This window comes from Dioszegia hungarica (genome assembly GCF_025882075.1).
Source record: "Dioszegia hungarica strain PDD-24b-2 chromosome Unknown MKK02contig_8, whole genome shotgun sequence".
In the NCBI taxonomy this organism is placed as follows: Eukaryota; Fungi; Basidiomycota; class Tremellomycetes; order Tremellales; family Bulleribasidiaceae; genus Dioszegia; species Dioszegia hungarica.
This window is the reverse complement of record NW_026515770.1, coordinates 1,683,326-1,699,329: the sequence shown is the minus strand read 5'-3', so window position 1 is coordinate 1,699,329 and position 16,004 is coordinate 1,683,326. Positions and strand designations below refer to the sequence as shown.

The 16,004-nt window shown below is 57.0% G+C and overlaps 5 protein-coding genes across 5 annotated transcripts; 2 read left to right on the top strand and 3 right to left on the bottom strand.

The window, feature by feature from the left end:
- Positions 1–299: 299 nt before the first annotated feature.
- On the bottom strand, positions 300–3,249 carry MKK02DRAFT_44348 (T-complex protein 11-domain-containing protein; the record flags this gene model as incomplete). Its single annotated transcript, XM_053092891.1, has 4 exons — positions 300–1,080; positions 1,132–1,562; positions 1,611–1,960; positions 2,010–3,249. The coding sequence occupies 4 exons, from the start codon at positions 3,247–3,249 to the stop codon at positions 300–302; spliced, it is 2,802 nt and encodes a 933-aa protein (XP_052945425.1).
- Positions 3,250–6,962: 3,713 nt separating this feature from the next.
- Positions 6,963–8,177, bottom strand: MKK02DRAFT_33022 (uncharacterized protein; the record flags this gene model as incomplete). The annotated part of the gene is made up of 1 exon (XM_053088631.1): positions 6,963–8,177. The coding sequence occupies one exon, from the start codon at positions 8,175–8,177 to the stop codon at positions 6,963–6,965; it is 1,215 nt and encodes a 404-aa protein (XP_052945424.1).
- Positions 8,178–8,855: 678 nt separating this feature from the next.
- Positions 8,856–9,838, top strand: MKK02DRAFT_44346 (uncharacterized protein; the record flags this gene model as incomplete). The annotated part of the gene is made up of 5 exons (XM_053092890.1): positions 8,856–8,939; positions 8,992–9,072; positions 9,130–9,587; positions 9,648–9,753; positions 9,803–9,838. 5 exons carry the CDS (start codon positions 8,856–8,858, stop codon positions 9,836–9,838), a joined length of 765 nt encoding a protein of 254 aa, XP_052945423.1.
- A 126-nt stretch (positions 9,839–9,964) lies between these two features.
- Positions 9,965–10,432, bottom strand: MKK02DRAFT_44345 (uncharacterized protein; the record flags this gene model as incomplete). Its single annotated transcript, XM_053092889.1, has 2 exons — positions 9,965–10,153; positions 10,202–10,432. The coding sequence occupies 2 exons, from the start codon at positions 10,430–10,432 to the stop codon at positions 9,965–9,967; spliced, it is 420 nt and encodes a 139-aa protein (XP_052945422.1).
- Positions 10,433–10,653: 221 nt separating this feature from the next.
- On the top strand, positions 10,654–15,932 carry MKK02DRAFT_27003 (uncharacterized protein; the record flags this gene model as incomplete). Its single annotated transcript, XM_053087290.1, has 18 exons — positions 10,654–10,746; positions 10,795–10,996; positions 11,045–12,001; positions 12,053–12,238; positions 12,283–12,431; positions 12,478–12,667; positions 12,716–13,098; positions 13,148–13,392; positions 13,440–13,773; positions 13,826–13,972; positions 14,030–14,197; positions 14,251–14,525; positions 14,575–14,707; positions 14,757–14,976; positions 15,022–15,120; positions 15,174–15,349; positions 15,403–15,639; positions 15,690–15,932. 18 exons carry the CDS (start codon positions 10,654–10,656, stop codon positions 15,930–15,932), a joined length of 4,437 nt encoding a protein of 1,478 aa, XP_052945421.1.
- Between the last annotated feature and the right edge of the window lie 72 nt (positions 15,933–16,004).

Below are 16,004 nucleotides of genomic sequence, written 5' to 3'. Positions count from 1 at the left end.
CGCCGCATCTTGTGTATAGTACTAGCATCGCGATGGCATCTTATACCCTGCAGCCATCCTTTCCGTATCGGCAGAGCCCTTGAGCTGGGGTCGAGATCGCAGCCAAGAGCCAGGGATCGAGATCGTGCAACATCGCAAGAATCAAGCTTCAAGCTATTCGTTTGAGACTACCAACAGCTATGTACAGTGTCTGCGTGTTCGAACGGAAATACACAAGTAGGGTCGTGCTAGAATATTAGAGCTTTGCTATGCTACAGGTTACTTCATCATCACTCCCGTCCCCTATACCACACCGACCACTAAGCCCCCACGACCATGCCCGCCTCGCCATATATCTGCCTAAACACCCTCACGTTGAACCCCGCTATTCTCTCCATCCGCTTAACAAGCGCCCGCATATCCCCATACACCGGCTCGAGGCCATACAGCCTCGCAAGCCGCTTCTCCTCTGCGCGCTGTCGTTCCCTGACCGCGCGGGACTGCCGGCGGACCGCTGTCGAGTCGGTACGTTCCTTCTCTGGTCCGCCCTCGGCGACGCCGGCGGCGGCGGGGACAGAGTCGTCCTCGTCGTCGCTATCGGCCGAATAGCTCTTGATCCCCCGCATAGCCTTGCAAGCTTCAATACCCGCCACCCCCGCCCCGCCCGCACTCGCCTGAGCGACCGTCATCTCTCCTTCGAGCTTCAACATCTCGTGCGTGAGCATGACGCGCACGACCTCCTCGATCCGCTTGAACGAGTGCGCAAAGAGCGTCGAGTCGGGCCGAATGTGGGTGGTGATGTATTTGGAAAGCTGGTCGGCGAGGCGTTCGAGCTGGATGTGCTCGGCCGAAGTGTAAGGGAAGGAGGTGAGGTCCGAGGGTTCGAGCCGGAGGATACGGGCCGCGAGCTGAAGGGCGACTTCACCGTCTTGTTCCCCACCGCAGACAGGGTGGTTGGAGAGGATAAGGTCGAGGTCGTTTGAGATATCCTCGAGGTGTTTCCGGCTGGCTTTGGGGGAAAGGGAGGGGTGGATAGACGGGAGGATGTCCCGGCATGCGAGGATGAGAAGGTGGACGATTGTCATTTCGACAGCCTCAGCACTAGTACATCAGCTTCTAAGCTCACGATCGATGTCGGCATCAAAAGCTCACTGGAACGCGCTGATCCGCCTCACATCCATCCTCAGGCTCTCCGGCACACTATCCGCCGAACAAGCCTCGACTGCCATCCCATTCTTGGGGTTCAAGAATGCCTGCCACCTCCCGCCTGCCTTGCCCTCTCCCATCTTCCAGCCCTGATCGCCAAAGATGAGCGCAGTGAAGCCGTCCGCCGCAGACCGGAGCACGAGCTCGGTATTGTCGCCGAGGCGGCATGGGCAGTTGCCGACGAGGTGAGTGCGCTCGGCGGGTGATGCGCGGGCGACGACGCGGAGTGAGGAGGCGCGAACCCAGGCGCGGGTGGAGGATGAGGGGAGGAGGATGGAGGAGGAGGCGAGGAAGGCGTGGAATGCTGATAGCTCGTATTGTGTGGCGCAGGACCAGAGGTATGGACGAAGGGCATGGACTTGGTGGTTGGCAATATCCTAAAGATCAGCTTGATATCACTCCGGGTGATGCGAAAGGAAACTGACCAGCTTCATGATCTCCACGCAGTCAAAGCATTTTCTCAACCCCATAGCCACCCCTGATCCCGTAGCCGTCCTAACCATCTCATCCACCAGCCCATCCCTGATTGGCGCGCAGTGCACTTTCATCGCCTCGCCGAGCATCTCGAACAGCGAAAAGTCGAACGTCTGGCGTCGGACGCGTCGGGTGAGGAACTCGGGATCGAGTGCCTCGTATAGCTGCGGGACAAGTGCGTGGGTGACGGTAGGGCATGTGAGCTCGTGTAGGTCGAGCGCTTCGCGGGAGAAGGAGTGGGCAAAGTGGTTGGGACAGGGAGTGGTCGAGCCCATCAAGGAAATGAGGATCTCGCGGAGCGCTAAGTGGTCAGCTCCGCCTCGGTACATCGCGAGATGATGGAAACTTACTCTTGATCAGCTCGGGGAGACGGCTCTTCCACATCCTGCTCTGCTGGAAGGACCACCACTCATCCTCGTTAAGGTCCGATCGCCACTTGCCGCACACGCACTCCATCATCCTCTCCTTGCCCTTGATACTCTTGACGTCCACCTGCTGACCGACCGGGACCTGCCACCGGGTGCACCGACATCCCGTCGTGATCTCCATCTCGACGCTCTCCCAGTACATGTCCGTCACGGTACACGCTCCCCGTGCTACGGCCGCGACCGCCCCGCTCGACGAGGCCGGTTCTGCCGTAGCAGCGAGCTCCGTCCCTGTCGTGAGGGTCTCCGAGTACGTCGCTGCCGAGGATGCGTTGATCGGCCGGAAAGCGAGCGTGTCGAAGAGGAGATCATGACGGAGTTGTGGCTGTTTGAGTATCTCGTGGGCGTCGAGCGAGCGGAGGGTTTTGATGTTGATCGGTGGATGATGAGAAGCGACGACGATCTGCTCCCCTGGTCGACACCCGCCCTTGAGCGGACGCCCAGCCAAGAGTCGCGCGCCCAACTCTCGCGCCCGCGCTTGCTGCACCGAGAGCCTCTGCGGGTCCCGCAGGCGCTGAGCAAAGATCCGCGCGCTCTCCTCGGTAGGTGTAGGCGCGTCCCCCGCAACGCGCCGCCGCTTGTGAGACGTTATCGTGTAAGGGAGGGAGGAGGCGCGGAGTCGCCGCTTGCCCACTCTCGAGCTGGCGCTGGATCCGGTGGCGAGTCTGCCGGAGGTGGGGACGGGGAGAGGGGACGGCGCAGTGGACGGTATGGAGAGCGCGGGGGAGGGGGCAGTGGATGCTGACCGGTTCAGCGGTTCCGAGGTGAGTAGGGCTGAGCCGGGCGTTTCGAGGTAGATGTCTTCGGTGGGCGTAATGGGCGAGGAGGACATGGTCTCGTCGGTATCCCCTTCGGTGAGGAAGTGGGTCGAGGGGAGCCGGCTGCTGGATGCTATGCTGGAGGGGTTTACGGTGGCCTCGTCGTCTTTGGACTGCCAGGAAGCGGAGGACGATGCCCAGGTGCTGGACCCCGAGCTCTCGCCGTGCTTCTCGAGTGGCCATGGATGGTTCGACGTCTGTCCCGGGGGACTTTGTTGACTGGACGATGGACGGGGCATGGTCGATGAGGGAGCGATGGGATCCGAGGGATTGGAGGAGGAAGTGGGGCGCCCGCAGGCATCGTGATGCTGCATGGGCGAAGAGGAGGGGATGCGATTCTGGTCCATGATGATAATGATGAAGACCGAGCGTTACAAGCGAGGACGACGGTATTCAAGCCTAATTTATCAGCTTGGGCCTTCAAGCTCCGGCGACCGGAGGATGGGGGACACTCACAATATCCAATATCAGTCAAGCTGGATTAGATAGGGTGCAAGAGGAGATGGTCGATACCAAGGTAATGGGAAGTATAGAAGAGAGACGAAGTTGGCGAGAAGTCAAGAAGAGCTTGTTGATGAAAGTGTGGGTCGAGCGCTGAGACGAGGGTCAGCATTGGCTTCTATAGGCTGGGGCGTGTCTGATCGCTGAGCTCGGGCAAATCGGCCGAATGGGAGTGACAAGCCAGGAACGAGGATAGGACTGAGCTAAAGAAGCGAGAATACCCCAAGACCCCTGCCGGTGACCCGGTGTGGCCGAGCGAGACACAGGGGGAATGAGTTGTGAACGCATGGTCTCAGACCCGGCCAAAGGCGCATCATGCGGCTATGTCTGCCCTTTCCACCGCCTCGCTTCTCGCCCTCTCTCTCCCCTCCCCTCTGCCCTAGCTTTCGGACTTCGGTCATCCTCTCGCCCGAGCCGTGTGCACGCCTCCACATCCGTTCGATCACCCCCCGGCTAGCGTCTCAGCCGTCACCCCGTCCCCCAAAGGTACCCCAGGCACACAGCCGTCGCTCATCGCCCCCAGACCAACACAGCTGGAAAAGCGCAGAAGACGGGACGGGCCAAAGGGATGCGATGGACTCACGAGGGGTACCAGAGCCAAGCAGTCCGGTCCAGGGAGAAATCCAACAGTGTCAACTGAGAGGTCAGCTTATTCTCAATCGTCGCATGACCATGCGAGGGCGACCGTACTTGTGTGCAGAGGGTGGAAAGGCGGGGTCGGGATGCTCACCTGCTTCCAACGACGATCTCCTATGATACACACAACTCGTCGCCCTCGTCGGAATTGTATACTTCGGGAGGGACGCCTTGGCTTTCGGGCGCAGACGTGTAGCTGAGGGCGAAGTTACTTTGGCGCTATAAAAGTCAGGTACGGCTTGGTGGAATTGGGGTAAGAGGTCCGAGCACCGTCCCTCGCCCCTGGGAAAGGAGGTATGGTTGAGTTCGTACCTCGTTCCTCAATCGTTGGAGTTAGGCACCGTAGTCCGGCGATCTCGGCGAGGGTCTGGGATGGTCAGCACCTTGCTCGGTATCATATGCACGCATGAGTATAGGGTGGCGAAGGTAGTCAGCAATGATGCCGGAGCATCCGAAGGAGCGGGGACGAACAAGGTTCAAGGGGGTACGGAGCGGAATCGTGCAGGGGAAGCAGGCTCAAGGTGTGGGGTATAGTTGGTAAGGGGGTATAATGGAGGCGTGGGGTATATGGGAGACAAGGTATAGTAGAGTGATGGTTGACTAGCCGATGGATACTCAACAATCTCCTGCGCCTCCCGCCTCCGATCCGACCCCACACAGTCCAAACCCAGGATACACCCCGCCATCCTCGGTCCCGCCGCAAGTGCTAGACCCCCTTAAAGTGAGACAAGATGGCCAAGACGGAAACTTAAACGAGTGGGGGAAGAAACTGGACTGGCAGGAGGGCGGTGAGACAAGGGAGGTCATATAATGCGAAAGGGTGAATAGCTCGACCGAATTCGGATCCCCGAGTGTGACCATCGAGACCGCGACCAGCCCAGTCCTTCCAGTCCACAAGCACGCTCTCGCAAACAACGCTCAGTGGGCTGACTGTACTCACTTGATGCTCGAGGCCGCGAGAGATGAGGCCGTTGGGTGCGCAGTAGAGGGCGAGGTAGGAGCTGCAGGGTCAGCTCGAGTTGCGGGGTCGGGGCTGTGTGGAGGGGATGGCAATGTGAAGCAGGACTGGACTAGCTGATCGCCCTCAGACACCCACGTAGCCGAGCTCTAACCATACTCCGCCCTTCACCTTCAAGCTTCATAGCGCCCACAGCAGCTTTAACCTTCAATAACGCCATCTTGCCCCGCGCAGCAGCCTCCACTCGACCGTTCCGGCAAACCGGTAACCTTCATCCTCCTTTTTCTCCTCTCCCTCCGCTAGCCCCGCTAGCCCCTATTACGCTGAGCCAGGCAAGCGGCACATCGTAATAGTCGCGAACTTGACGAGAAGATGAGGTACTAGGGAGGGGTTCTCTCGATATAAGGGTGGGGGCCATGATTGGGTGATGTACGGAAGAGGAGAGAAGGGTAGATCTCACCTTCCTTGATATCGGCACTGGCTAGCGCGGATCTGGCCGGAGGCGGTGGTCGAGACGTCGATCAATGGATTTGGATCAAGCAGTAGCGACTGGGCATGGGGTGTGGGGAGCGTTCGAGCCTAGCCAAGACCTATATACCTGGGCAGCAAGGCATGCATAGGGGACTGAACGGCCACTTTGCGCACAGCTCTTACTCATACTGCACAGAAATCTTCGTCCGACCTCTCCACAAGCTCGGCGCCGGTCGTCTGACCCATTCCGAAGACCGCTCACTCTCGATCACCCATACGCCGAGTCCGTCCTTGTACGGTCCGTGACGCCGTGACGCCGCATGCAAAACTGTATCTCGTCGCGGGGAGAGAAAACAAGCTCTAGCTGCACAGGTTGATTCCCCGTCCGAGACCTTGAGCTTGAAAGCCTGTCAAAAGCTTTGACGTTTGCCGTCGGAGCACCCGCATGCTACCGTTTGCATGGCACGGGCTTGGTCGGGGGCCGAAGAGGAATACCTGTCCTCGGGGGCTTTTGAGCAGGCAAGGCATTGCAGATGACATGATGACCCGTGTCCAGGACGATCAGGATGTCTCAGATCTTAGATCCCCGGCTAGAGCATGATGTAAAGTCCGCCGTAACCGAACAAAAAGAAGGGAGACTCCGTCGATCGCTGACGAGTCCGAATGGGAATGTTCCGCATGGTATCGGACTTCCTCTCGGTGGCCGGTGGCCCCCGGTGGCTGATGACGCATGGGTAGCGCGGGTCCAGCGGCCGTATGGGCAAAGGAGATGGCAGATCTGGATCTGCGGCAGTGCGCGTCAGGCATGCGAGCAGTAGCTTGAGTGCCCCCTGACCTCGAACCTTACATGCAACCGCCGGTATGCCAGCTCACCACTGCTCAAAGTATAGTCACCGACCAGATACCCTGGCATAGGACCTAGCCCCAGGTATGAGCGATCGAAGATTGCCAATGCGGAGGTGAGATGATGACCAGGATAGAAGCGATGCGTTGGTGGCCATATCGACTTCGAGCAGATACCGCCTCACAGTCAAGCGGCTGACTCGATCACCTTGGAAGGACAGCCAATAATCCTTACCGGCCTCACCGCTCGTCGCCCTGCTTTGCGGCCGCTGCGTGGCTGCCGATGGGGTAAATGCTCATACACATCAGTTGTCTGATCATGCCGCTGTGCTTGCTGTACTCGCCTAAGTGGACGAGGCCGACCAAATCTTCGGCATATGCATGATCATTCTAGCTCAACTGACATCTATCCACATCACAAAGACAGGCTACCTGGGTATACTGACTCCGATAACTAACCGGGGTATATCTGACTCCGCTGACTTCTGCAACTACTGAACGTCCCTCCCTCGGTGACCTACACTCCTTAGTCCACCACGAATTCACCGGTACCGGAAATCGCCTGTCTTGTCCCGCACTTCTGCCTGCTCGGTAAGAGGCGGCAGGCTAGCTTGGGCCGCGCGGATGACGAGGCTGAGCACCTCGCCGCGCTCATCCGGTGCGAGGCGCAAAGCCATTGTAAGTGAGCTCGACATGTTCTCTGGGCGGCTGCAGTGCGCGTGGCGGTTGTTGTTGACTGGAGGAATGAGGGGACCTCCACGATCGACTTTGTTGGGAGTTTCTTGAACCCCAATGCCAGGGCAACCACGATGAGCCTGACAGCTTCGCCTCGAGCTTCAGATCCGCTTCCCTGTCCTCGCGCCTCTCCTTTCTCTCGGCCTTCTCCTTCTCTGCTTGCTCTCGTACCTTCACCCGCTCATCCTGCGCCTCCCTGGTTTTCTTGACAAAATCACTCGCCTCGCCTATCTCGAACAGATCAATCGTCGCCTCGTTTCTAGGCGGTAAGTTCCAGTGCTCCGGATCCTCTTGGTACAGGAGAGCGGACACGAGATCGCCCATGAGAGTTCCCTCATTGGCCTCTCCGATCGTGTGCTTGGCGTATAGCCATTTGGAGTGATCTTCCGGATCTGCACGCCGGGCCAATGATGACTGCACAGATTCTTTGACCGCCATCGTCGTCTTCCGGCCCAAGGTCGAAAACAAGCCTGCAGAAGCGAGCACCTTGGTGTTGAAGGTTGTGTCTGGCCCAAGTAGGAGTAAACCTAAGGATCCAGCAACGACCAGGGGGTTGTAGGTCTGGCTGTAGTCCCAAGCAGTCGACAGGACGGATGTGGCCGGATCATACCACTTTGTCGTCGAGGTCTGCGGTAGGTGTTTCACGACCGAGTTCGTGATGGACTGCCCTGCCTGCAAGGTGGCGAGACAAGGAGGATCAAAGTCGTATTCGGTGCCTCCCTTCTTTAGGATGTAGCATTCGTTGGCCTTGATGAGCTCCCACTGTATGGCGTCCGGGTTCTTCTCTTCTGACGTTGGCGTGGTAAATCGGGCAGTGATCTGTGTCGGGAGGATTTTGTGGTCGGCCTGGCATTTCGTTCGCCAAGTCAAGAGATTGCTCAATGTTCCAAGGGGTGCTTCAGTCTCCAACAGGAACCTCTCGGTCTCGGCTTCTGACGCCCTGGCCCTAGGGGATCCTCGATAGCGCCGGATGCTTCCCCTCAGCCCGGTTAATGTTTTACACAGGCTACTACATGCCGCCTGTGGATTGTCAGACTTGCAGAAGAAGGTAGTTTCCTCGGGGATTTGGAGGCGGAGTTGTCGGCTCAACGCGGCCTGAGCTTTCTTGTTTGAGGATCGTGACGGAGGCATTGTGGATAAGGGATGTACAAACAAGGTTTCTGTCTGCTAGTAGAGGGCTCTTGAGAGCCGAGAGTGTGCCAGGGAAGAGTCAGGTGGATGGGATGAGGGTCGTCGTGGTATAGTATAATAGGAGGGAGCGCGATGCTCGAGGTAGGGTCGCACGCGGGGAGGGGATACAGCGGATTATGGGGTGGCGTAAGTGGATGGTATTCTCGTGGAAGTCTGTAAGAATGGGTTGTGGCGCTCGTATGTAGGGGACGGATGAAGTATAGTGGTGAAAGGGGATATAGTAGGGACGGTCCAGTGCTTTGGTCTTTATGGAAAAAGCTAGAATACTCCAGGCGCTGGCTTTCCTTTCACCTACTTTACAAAGCCCCCTTGGGAACTCCCCAGCCCAAGGGATCGCTAGCACCCTACACGTACGACAAGCATGCTACGCGTTTCGAGCAACTGCCACAATGTCTCCGAGCCACCGCTCGCACCGCCACTTCAAAATTGCTCCTTTGGGACGATGAAACACCACCCGGAATCCTGGATTCCTCACGTTTTCAGGGGTGTCAACAAAGGTGAAGACGTCATGAGGCATGATCCGACCATCTCACCTTTGTACAATTGCCACCTAGCTCACCCTCGATCTGCCCCTCCTTACAGCGACCTGACGCACGTCCCAGCCTCGGCATAGCAGTCATGTCATTTGGAGGAACGCCCAACTGCGCAGTGTGTGGGAAAGCGGTGTACCACATGGAACAAGTTATCGGTCCGGGACGCAAGGTGAGTTGAGTGTTTCACACAGGTGTGTCTAGATGGTGCCTGACTGCTCTAGATCTATCACAAGGCTTGCTTGAAGTGCCAGCAATGCGGGAAGCGGCTCGATCAGGGGTCTGTGGTGGAGCATGATCTCTCGGTAAGCTATCGTCCGTTCCCGATACGCGCTCCTGTGGACGTCGACGCTGATCTCCAGCCCTATTGCACTAGATGTCATACTCAAACTTTCGGCACTCGAGATCTTCGACACGGAAACGTACATAACCCCAGCTCATCACCTCTTAATACACCGCGTGTCAAATCCCCTCCCTCTCCACCAATGCCTGCATCACCACGTCCTCTCCCCCGACCCCCTACGGCCATCACGGAGTTCTATACACCCCCTCGAATGGATGCACAGCGGTCAATACCGAACGATACACCAGTATCGACTCCTGATGCGAACACACCAATAACGCGACCGGACTTTAGGTCGAGTCGACCAATATCGGTACCATTTGCGGGTGGGACCAAGGCGCTGGATGAGCGGGGATTGCTGAGAAGAGCGGAGAGTCCGCGGAGCAAGGTTGGGGAGAAGATTATGGGGGAGGAGGCATGTGAGGGATGCCGGAAGAGGGTCTATGCGGCGGAGCAGGTTAACGCTATCGGAGCCAAGTGAGTTCAGCTGTCCCGTATATGCTCGTGGGACCACCGACCCAAAGCTGACGATTTCAGGTGGCATAGATGGTGCTTGAAATGTGCGACCTGCAAGAACACGGTCGACGCTAGTAAGGTATCAGATAAGGACGGTCAAGTGTACTGTAAGAATTGCTATGCCAAGGTAAGCAAGACGGGTTAGAGCGGGCCTCAGACATTATCTGATCGATCAGAACTTCGGACCTGGCGGGATTTTGGGGAAGAGATGATGGGTAGGGCAATGGCCCAGAGGCGGAGTTGTATCTTGCGGTATCTAACAAATTAAGTACGGCGGTATCTCAGAAGCAAAGTGTGCAGAGGGATTTGGAAGTGGAGCTGGTTCCACCAATGGGCTATCATCTTTTTTCGTCTGCCTGACTGTTTCTCAGCGCCGACAACTCATCCCCCGCCGCCCGTCCCTCTGCTCTTTCCTTCTCATCCAGCTTTTCTAGTCTCACCAGATTCCGTTTCTTGACGAGCAGACGGACTGTCCTCTCCTGCTCAAATTCGCTCAACTCGTGCCAGTTGGAGATGCGAGAGAGGGTCTGCTCGGTCAGCTAAATGTCCAGGACTGCCCGGGTTGGCGAACTTACTCCATCTGTATTGACTATCATAGGCCCTAGCCTGTCGAGCTTGACCACGTTCCCTGCTCCCAGATCCAGAGAGTGCACCTGCTCCGCCTCTGGTTGCTTCGTAGAGTCGGCTGACTTGTGTTCTATCGCTAGTGGTCGTGGGTTCGCGATGGGCTCGGGCGATTTTTGGTCGTTTTCATCAGGCGTCTGTTCTGGTATGGAGGAATCGGGCTGGTCCAACGGGGAAGGCATCTTGGTTATGGGGTAGTGTGGTGGATAAGGGAGAGATGAAGCACTAGTGCAAGAGCTCCCTGGTTGATGTACCGGAGACCACGTGCACGTGATTGCCATGACGTAAAGCGCGACGCGCTTCTGATTCGGGCGCGGACGCGACTGGCGCGAGGACTGACTTTCACTTTCTACCTCACTTTTGCTTGCGTTTACATCGCCCTTACTGTCGCACTTCTAGCATCATGCCCGCATTCCGCAAGCCCGATGCCAAGGTAGACAAGTTTGCCGCTCTGAAAGAAGCTCGAGCCAAGGGCGGTCGGTTGTCCCAATGGAAGGTGAGGCTTCATTCTTTGCCTCGAGACCGCAAGCTGATCACGATGCAGCCTAAGGACTCTGACTTGTACGATGAGGTACCGGACGAGCAGTACCGCGCGATCGTCGGCTCTAGACTAGATCAGGACGACTTCATCGAGGATGATGGTGTGGGCGGATATGTTGATAATGGGCAGGATGACTGGGATGAGGAGGATGAGGAGAGCGAGGATGAGGATGATTTTGAGGGGGAAGATGAGGAGCTGAGGAAAGGTGAGCTCGCATGACCTGCAAGCTGCAGGCGGAAAGCTGATAGCTTAGCGCGCAAGCTGAAGCGAGCGAAACTTCGGGCCAAGCTCGCTGCCAAACCCGCTGCGGCCAAGCCAAGAACCTCCTTGAACGACTATGCCCGACCAGCAGTAGCGTCCGGCTCGACCTACCGCCCCGCTCACTCGGCAGCGAAGGAGGACGACTTCATGGCCCAGCTCCTCTCCTCAGTCACCGCGTCGTCCAATGAAGCGGCTCGGAAGCGCAAATCATCCCCCGACTTCCCCAGCTCAGACCCTCACGAGCCCAGCTCGGATCACTCATTCTTTGGCGCCAAGAAACGCTATGGCCAGGAATCGGACGAGGAGGACTACTCCCGTCGGCGGTCAACGGTCGGGAAGAAGCCTCGGGTTTCGGAGGCGACTATCATGCCAGCTGACGAGAATGAGCCGGATTACGGGGACTACGGGGATTATGGCGGGATGGACGTGGATGAGCCGCCAGTCAAGGCGGAGGTACTGTCGGACGACGACGAGATCATGATTAAGCCAAAGACGGCACCGCTCGCTTCGGCCAAACTCAATGGACAGGCGGCACAACGTCGACGGGTGGTCAACTCCACATCGGTCAAACACGTCGAACCGAAACCCGAGCCTATCGTGGCCAAGGCCGAGCCGGAACTGACGCCTGTCAAACCGAGGTTTCCAATGGAGAAGAAGCCTCTCAACGGCGCGGCTCACTGGTCATCAGTGCAGGAGACGCTTGAGAAGCAGGTGAAATCGAGCGAGCTGGATGTGGTCAAGGCGCCGACCGGGTCGGTCAAGGTGGAGAATGTGATAGAGGAGGATGGAACAGTGAGGATGTTCTGGCTGGATCAGATGGAGCAGGATGGGGTGGTACACCTGGTGGGGAAGGTGCTGGATCGGCAAACCAACAAGTATGTCAGTGCTTGTGTCAGCGTGAACGGTATCAAGAGGAATCTGTTCGTCAAGCCACGGGCGAAGCGCTTCCGTGAGTCTGTAATCCATTCAGATCGGCTTGGCAGCGGCTGACCAGAGACAGAGGGCGGTCACGAAACGGACCTCGAAGTCACCAAAACCGATGTCTACCAGGACTTTGACGAGTATCGGCGGAAAGAAGGGATAGAGGAATGGGCAGCCAAATTCGTCCAGCGGAAATACGCCTTCGAGGATCCGGGTGTGGAGAAGGGCGAGAGCGAGTGGATGAAGGTGGTGTACGGGTTTGATCGTGAGTCTCTCGCCCCTTAAGTCTAGCTCCTTCTGACAAGGCAGAGCCTGAACTGCCACATAGTGCCAGCGGTGCCACCTTCAGCCATGTCTTCGGCACCAACACTACTCCCTTCGAGCTCCTCGCGATCAAGCGGAAGATCATGGGCCCGTGCTGGCTCGAGATCAAGAACGCGTCCCAAAGCTCCAAATCTGTAAGACTTGTTCACCGTCGTGGCGCAGACTGTGCTGATCCTGCAGACATCATGGTGCAAGGTCGAGTTCACCGTTCACGATCCCAAGAACGTCAACCCCTTCTCCGAGACAGATCAAGATGCACCCAAGGATGCTCCTCCGCTCACAATGATGTCTATCGCTATGCGGACTATCGTCAATCACCGCGAGAACAAGACGGAGCTGCTTTGCGTCACCACCCGGATATGGGAAGGCTGTGAGTTACCGCTCAGCTCGCCGAGGAATGGCAAAGCTGAACCAATAGGCAACATTGACGATCCTACACCTCCAGATCGTCTTCCGTCCTCGCTCAACACCATCGTCCGGCCTATCGAGAAGTTCCCGCCAAATCTTGAAGCTCGTGCCAAGACCGAAGCATCTCCCTTCCAAACCGTCAAGGCCGAGCGAGCACTCTTGAACTCCCTCCTCGCTACTATCCAACGCCATGATCCGGACGTCATGGTCAGCCACAACTTCCTGGGCGGCAATTTCGAGGCGCTGCTGTACCGCATGAAGGAGCTCAAGGCGGATCATTGGTCCAGGATCGGCCGCTTCAGGCGGAAGGCCATCAACATCAACAAGATGGGCAGTAATGTCCGCTTGATGGCGGGTAGATTGGTCGCCGACCTGTCTAGTGATGCTGCTAAGGTGAGCTTCTCGCAACTCGATGTGTCCGAGTCACAAGCTGATTGGATAGGGCATGATCTCGTCTACGACGTGGTCGATGACTGAGATGTGCGGTACTCATCTCAAGATCCAGCGCGAGGATGTCGACCCGGAAGACACCCATACCTACTTTGACCACACTCTCCCCACTCCCGACCGCTTGATCAAGTATATCCGGCTATGCGAGATCGACGCGTACTTCCAGATGGCAATCGCTAGTCGGGTTCAGATGCTGCCTCTCACTAAGCAGCTCACCAACCTGGCTGGTAACTCCTGGTAAGTCATTACGGCCTTGTTGCAGACTTTTAGCTGATTCCATGTAGGAGTCTTACCCTCACCGGAGGTCGAGCAGTCCGAAACGAATTCATTCTGCTGCACGAGTTCCACCGGCTCAAGTATGTCTGCCCCGACAAGATGTTCCGCAAGGACAAGGTCAAGGCTCTCCCGACCGGCGACAATGACGACGAGGACGATCAGCCAACAACGTCGACCCGCACGAGGGGTAAGGCAAAGTATGCCGGTGGATTGGTGTTTGAGCCCAAGAGGGGATTGTGGGATACCTATATCTTGGTCATGGACTTCAACTCGCTGTATCCTAGTATCATTCAGGAATACAATATCGACTTTACCACCGTCGAGCGAGAGGAGGACGAAGATGTGAGCTTCTTTTCCCTTGCTAACGCGATTCTAGAACAGAGCTGATAGTCAGGCGGAAGAGGAGAAGATTCCCGATGTGCCAGAAGGAGGTACACCTCAGGGTGTCCTCCCGAGGATCATTGCCACCCTCGTCAGCCGTCGTCGACAGGTCAAGGCATTGATGAAGGACAAGTCAGCCTCCGCTGCCAAATTGATGCAGGTCAGTCTGAGCTGTCGGTGCCGCGATTGTGATAGGGCGCATAGCTGACATGGACAGTACGACATCAAGCAACAGGCGCTCAAGTTGACCGCCAACTCCATGTACGGTTGTCTCGGTTTCGCCGGCTCTCGATTCTCTTCTCGCCCACTCGCCGCCCTGACCACCTTTAAAGGTCGAGAGATCTTGACGCATACACGAGAATTGGCGGAGTCGCTTCAGCTGGATGTGAGTTGTCAAGGATTTCGCCCATGCCCGACCTTCTCAGCTGATACATTCAGGTCGTCTACGGTGATACCGATTCCGTCTTTGTCAATTCCAACGTCACCACCTACCCCGAAGCTCTCAAGATCGCCAACGAGTTCAAGAAGCTCGTCAATGAGCGGTACAAGCTACTCGAGATTGATCTTGATGCGGTCTTTGAGCGTATTCTCTTGCTCAATAAGAAGAAGTATGCGGCGGTCAAGATCGATGAGGCTGGAGAGCGGATCACGGAGGTCAAGGGGTTGGACATGAAGAGGAGGGAGTTCTCCAAGGTGTCCAAGGATTCGTCTAGGTGAGCTGGTCAACCCGTTATGTGAGGTGATAGCAGCTGACATCCCTAGTGCGGTTCTAAAGGAGATCTTGTCCGGAGATGTCACCGAGAATGTGGTTGGGAAGGTCCACGATCTCCTGACTATGCTGGGCGAGCGTGTCAAGTCTGGCGCGGTACCTTTGGAGGACTTCATCATCTTCAAGGTCAGTTTTGCTTGCGTCGACAACCGGGATCGCAAGCTGACATCCATAGCGTCTCGGAAAGAACCCCGAAGACTACCCCGACAAGAAGTCACAGCCGCACGTCCAGGTCGCTCTGCGTATGAAGTCCAAGGGCGCCTCGGTCCGCGCTCACGACGTCATCCCCTACATCATCTGTCTCGGCGAGGACGGCAAGTCGGGCAAGACGGCGTCGGCGGACAAGGCATTCCATCCTGATGATCTTCGGAGGCAGGGCAGCGAGCTCAAGATTGGTATGTTGTTTATCTGCCCAGCAGGAGCGAAGTGCTGATCGGTAGATTACGAGTTCTACCTTGATTCTCAGATACTGCAACCTATTTTGAGATTGTGCGAGTCCATCGAGGGGACTGAACGGGCGAGATTGGCGGAATGTCTGGGTGAGCTGGCCACCACCTCCTTCTGATTTGGGCACCGAGCTCACATTCCGTAGGTCTTGATCCAGCCCGATACTCCTCATCTGGAGGCGGCGAGGTCGCCGAGAAGCAATTCTTCACCTTCGAGTCTCAGATCTCAGACAAGGAGCGCTTCAAGGACGCCGATCCGTTCAGCGTACGTTGTATGGCTTGCGAAGCGACGTTCGCTTTCGAGGGCTTGCTGGAAGACACCGTGAGCTCATCCTCTTCGCAGGCTTTCATGAGAAATCGAGCTGACTTGCCCAGGCTAGCGTCGTCCAGGCTATCGGTCTCGTGTGTCCCGGCTGCTCTGGCGTAGTACCCACCCCATCAGTATCGGTCCAGCTCGAGATGGCCGTCCGGTCCCATATCTCGAAGTACTACCTCGGCTGGACGGTATGTGATGGCGAGGGCTGCGGAGCGCGGACGCGGATGATGGGCGTGTATGGGCGGAGGTGCCTCGGCTTCGTCAAGGAGGGATGTACGGGTACCGTTTCGCTTGAGGTGAGTCGACGAACACCTGTCTTTGGGCTAGAACGAAGCTAACGATTTAGTATTCTGACACCAAGCTGTACAACCAGCTCCTCTACTTCCACTCTCTGTTCGACCTCGAAAAGGCCGTCAACACTGCTCGCGGAACGGGTCGAGGGGAAGAAGTCCGAGCTTTAGCCACAGCGAATACGAGGGGCTTTGCAGAGATCCTATCGGTGGTGGAGCGATACCTCGAGCGGAACGGGCGGCGGTACGTCGACATGAAGGGGCTGTTTGGGTTCATGGAGCGTATCAAGATTGCGTAGATATCGGGGGAGAAATCATCTTGGGAGACATCACATTTCGTGCTTGGACATCAGTTTGGGATGTTGTAGAAT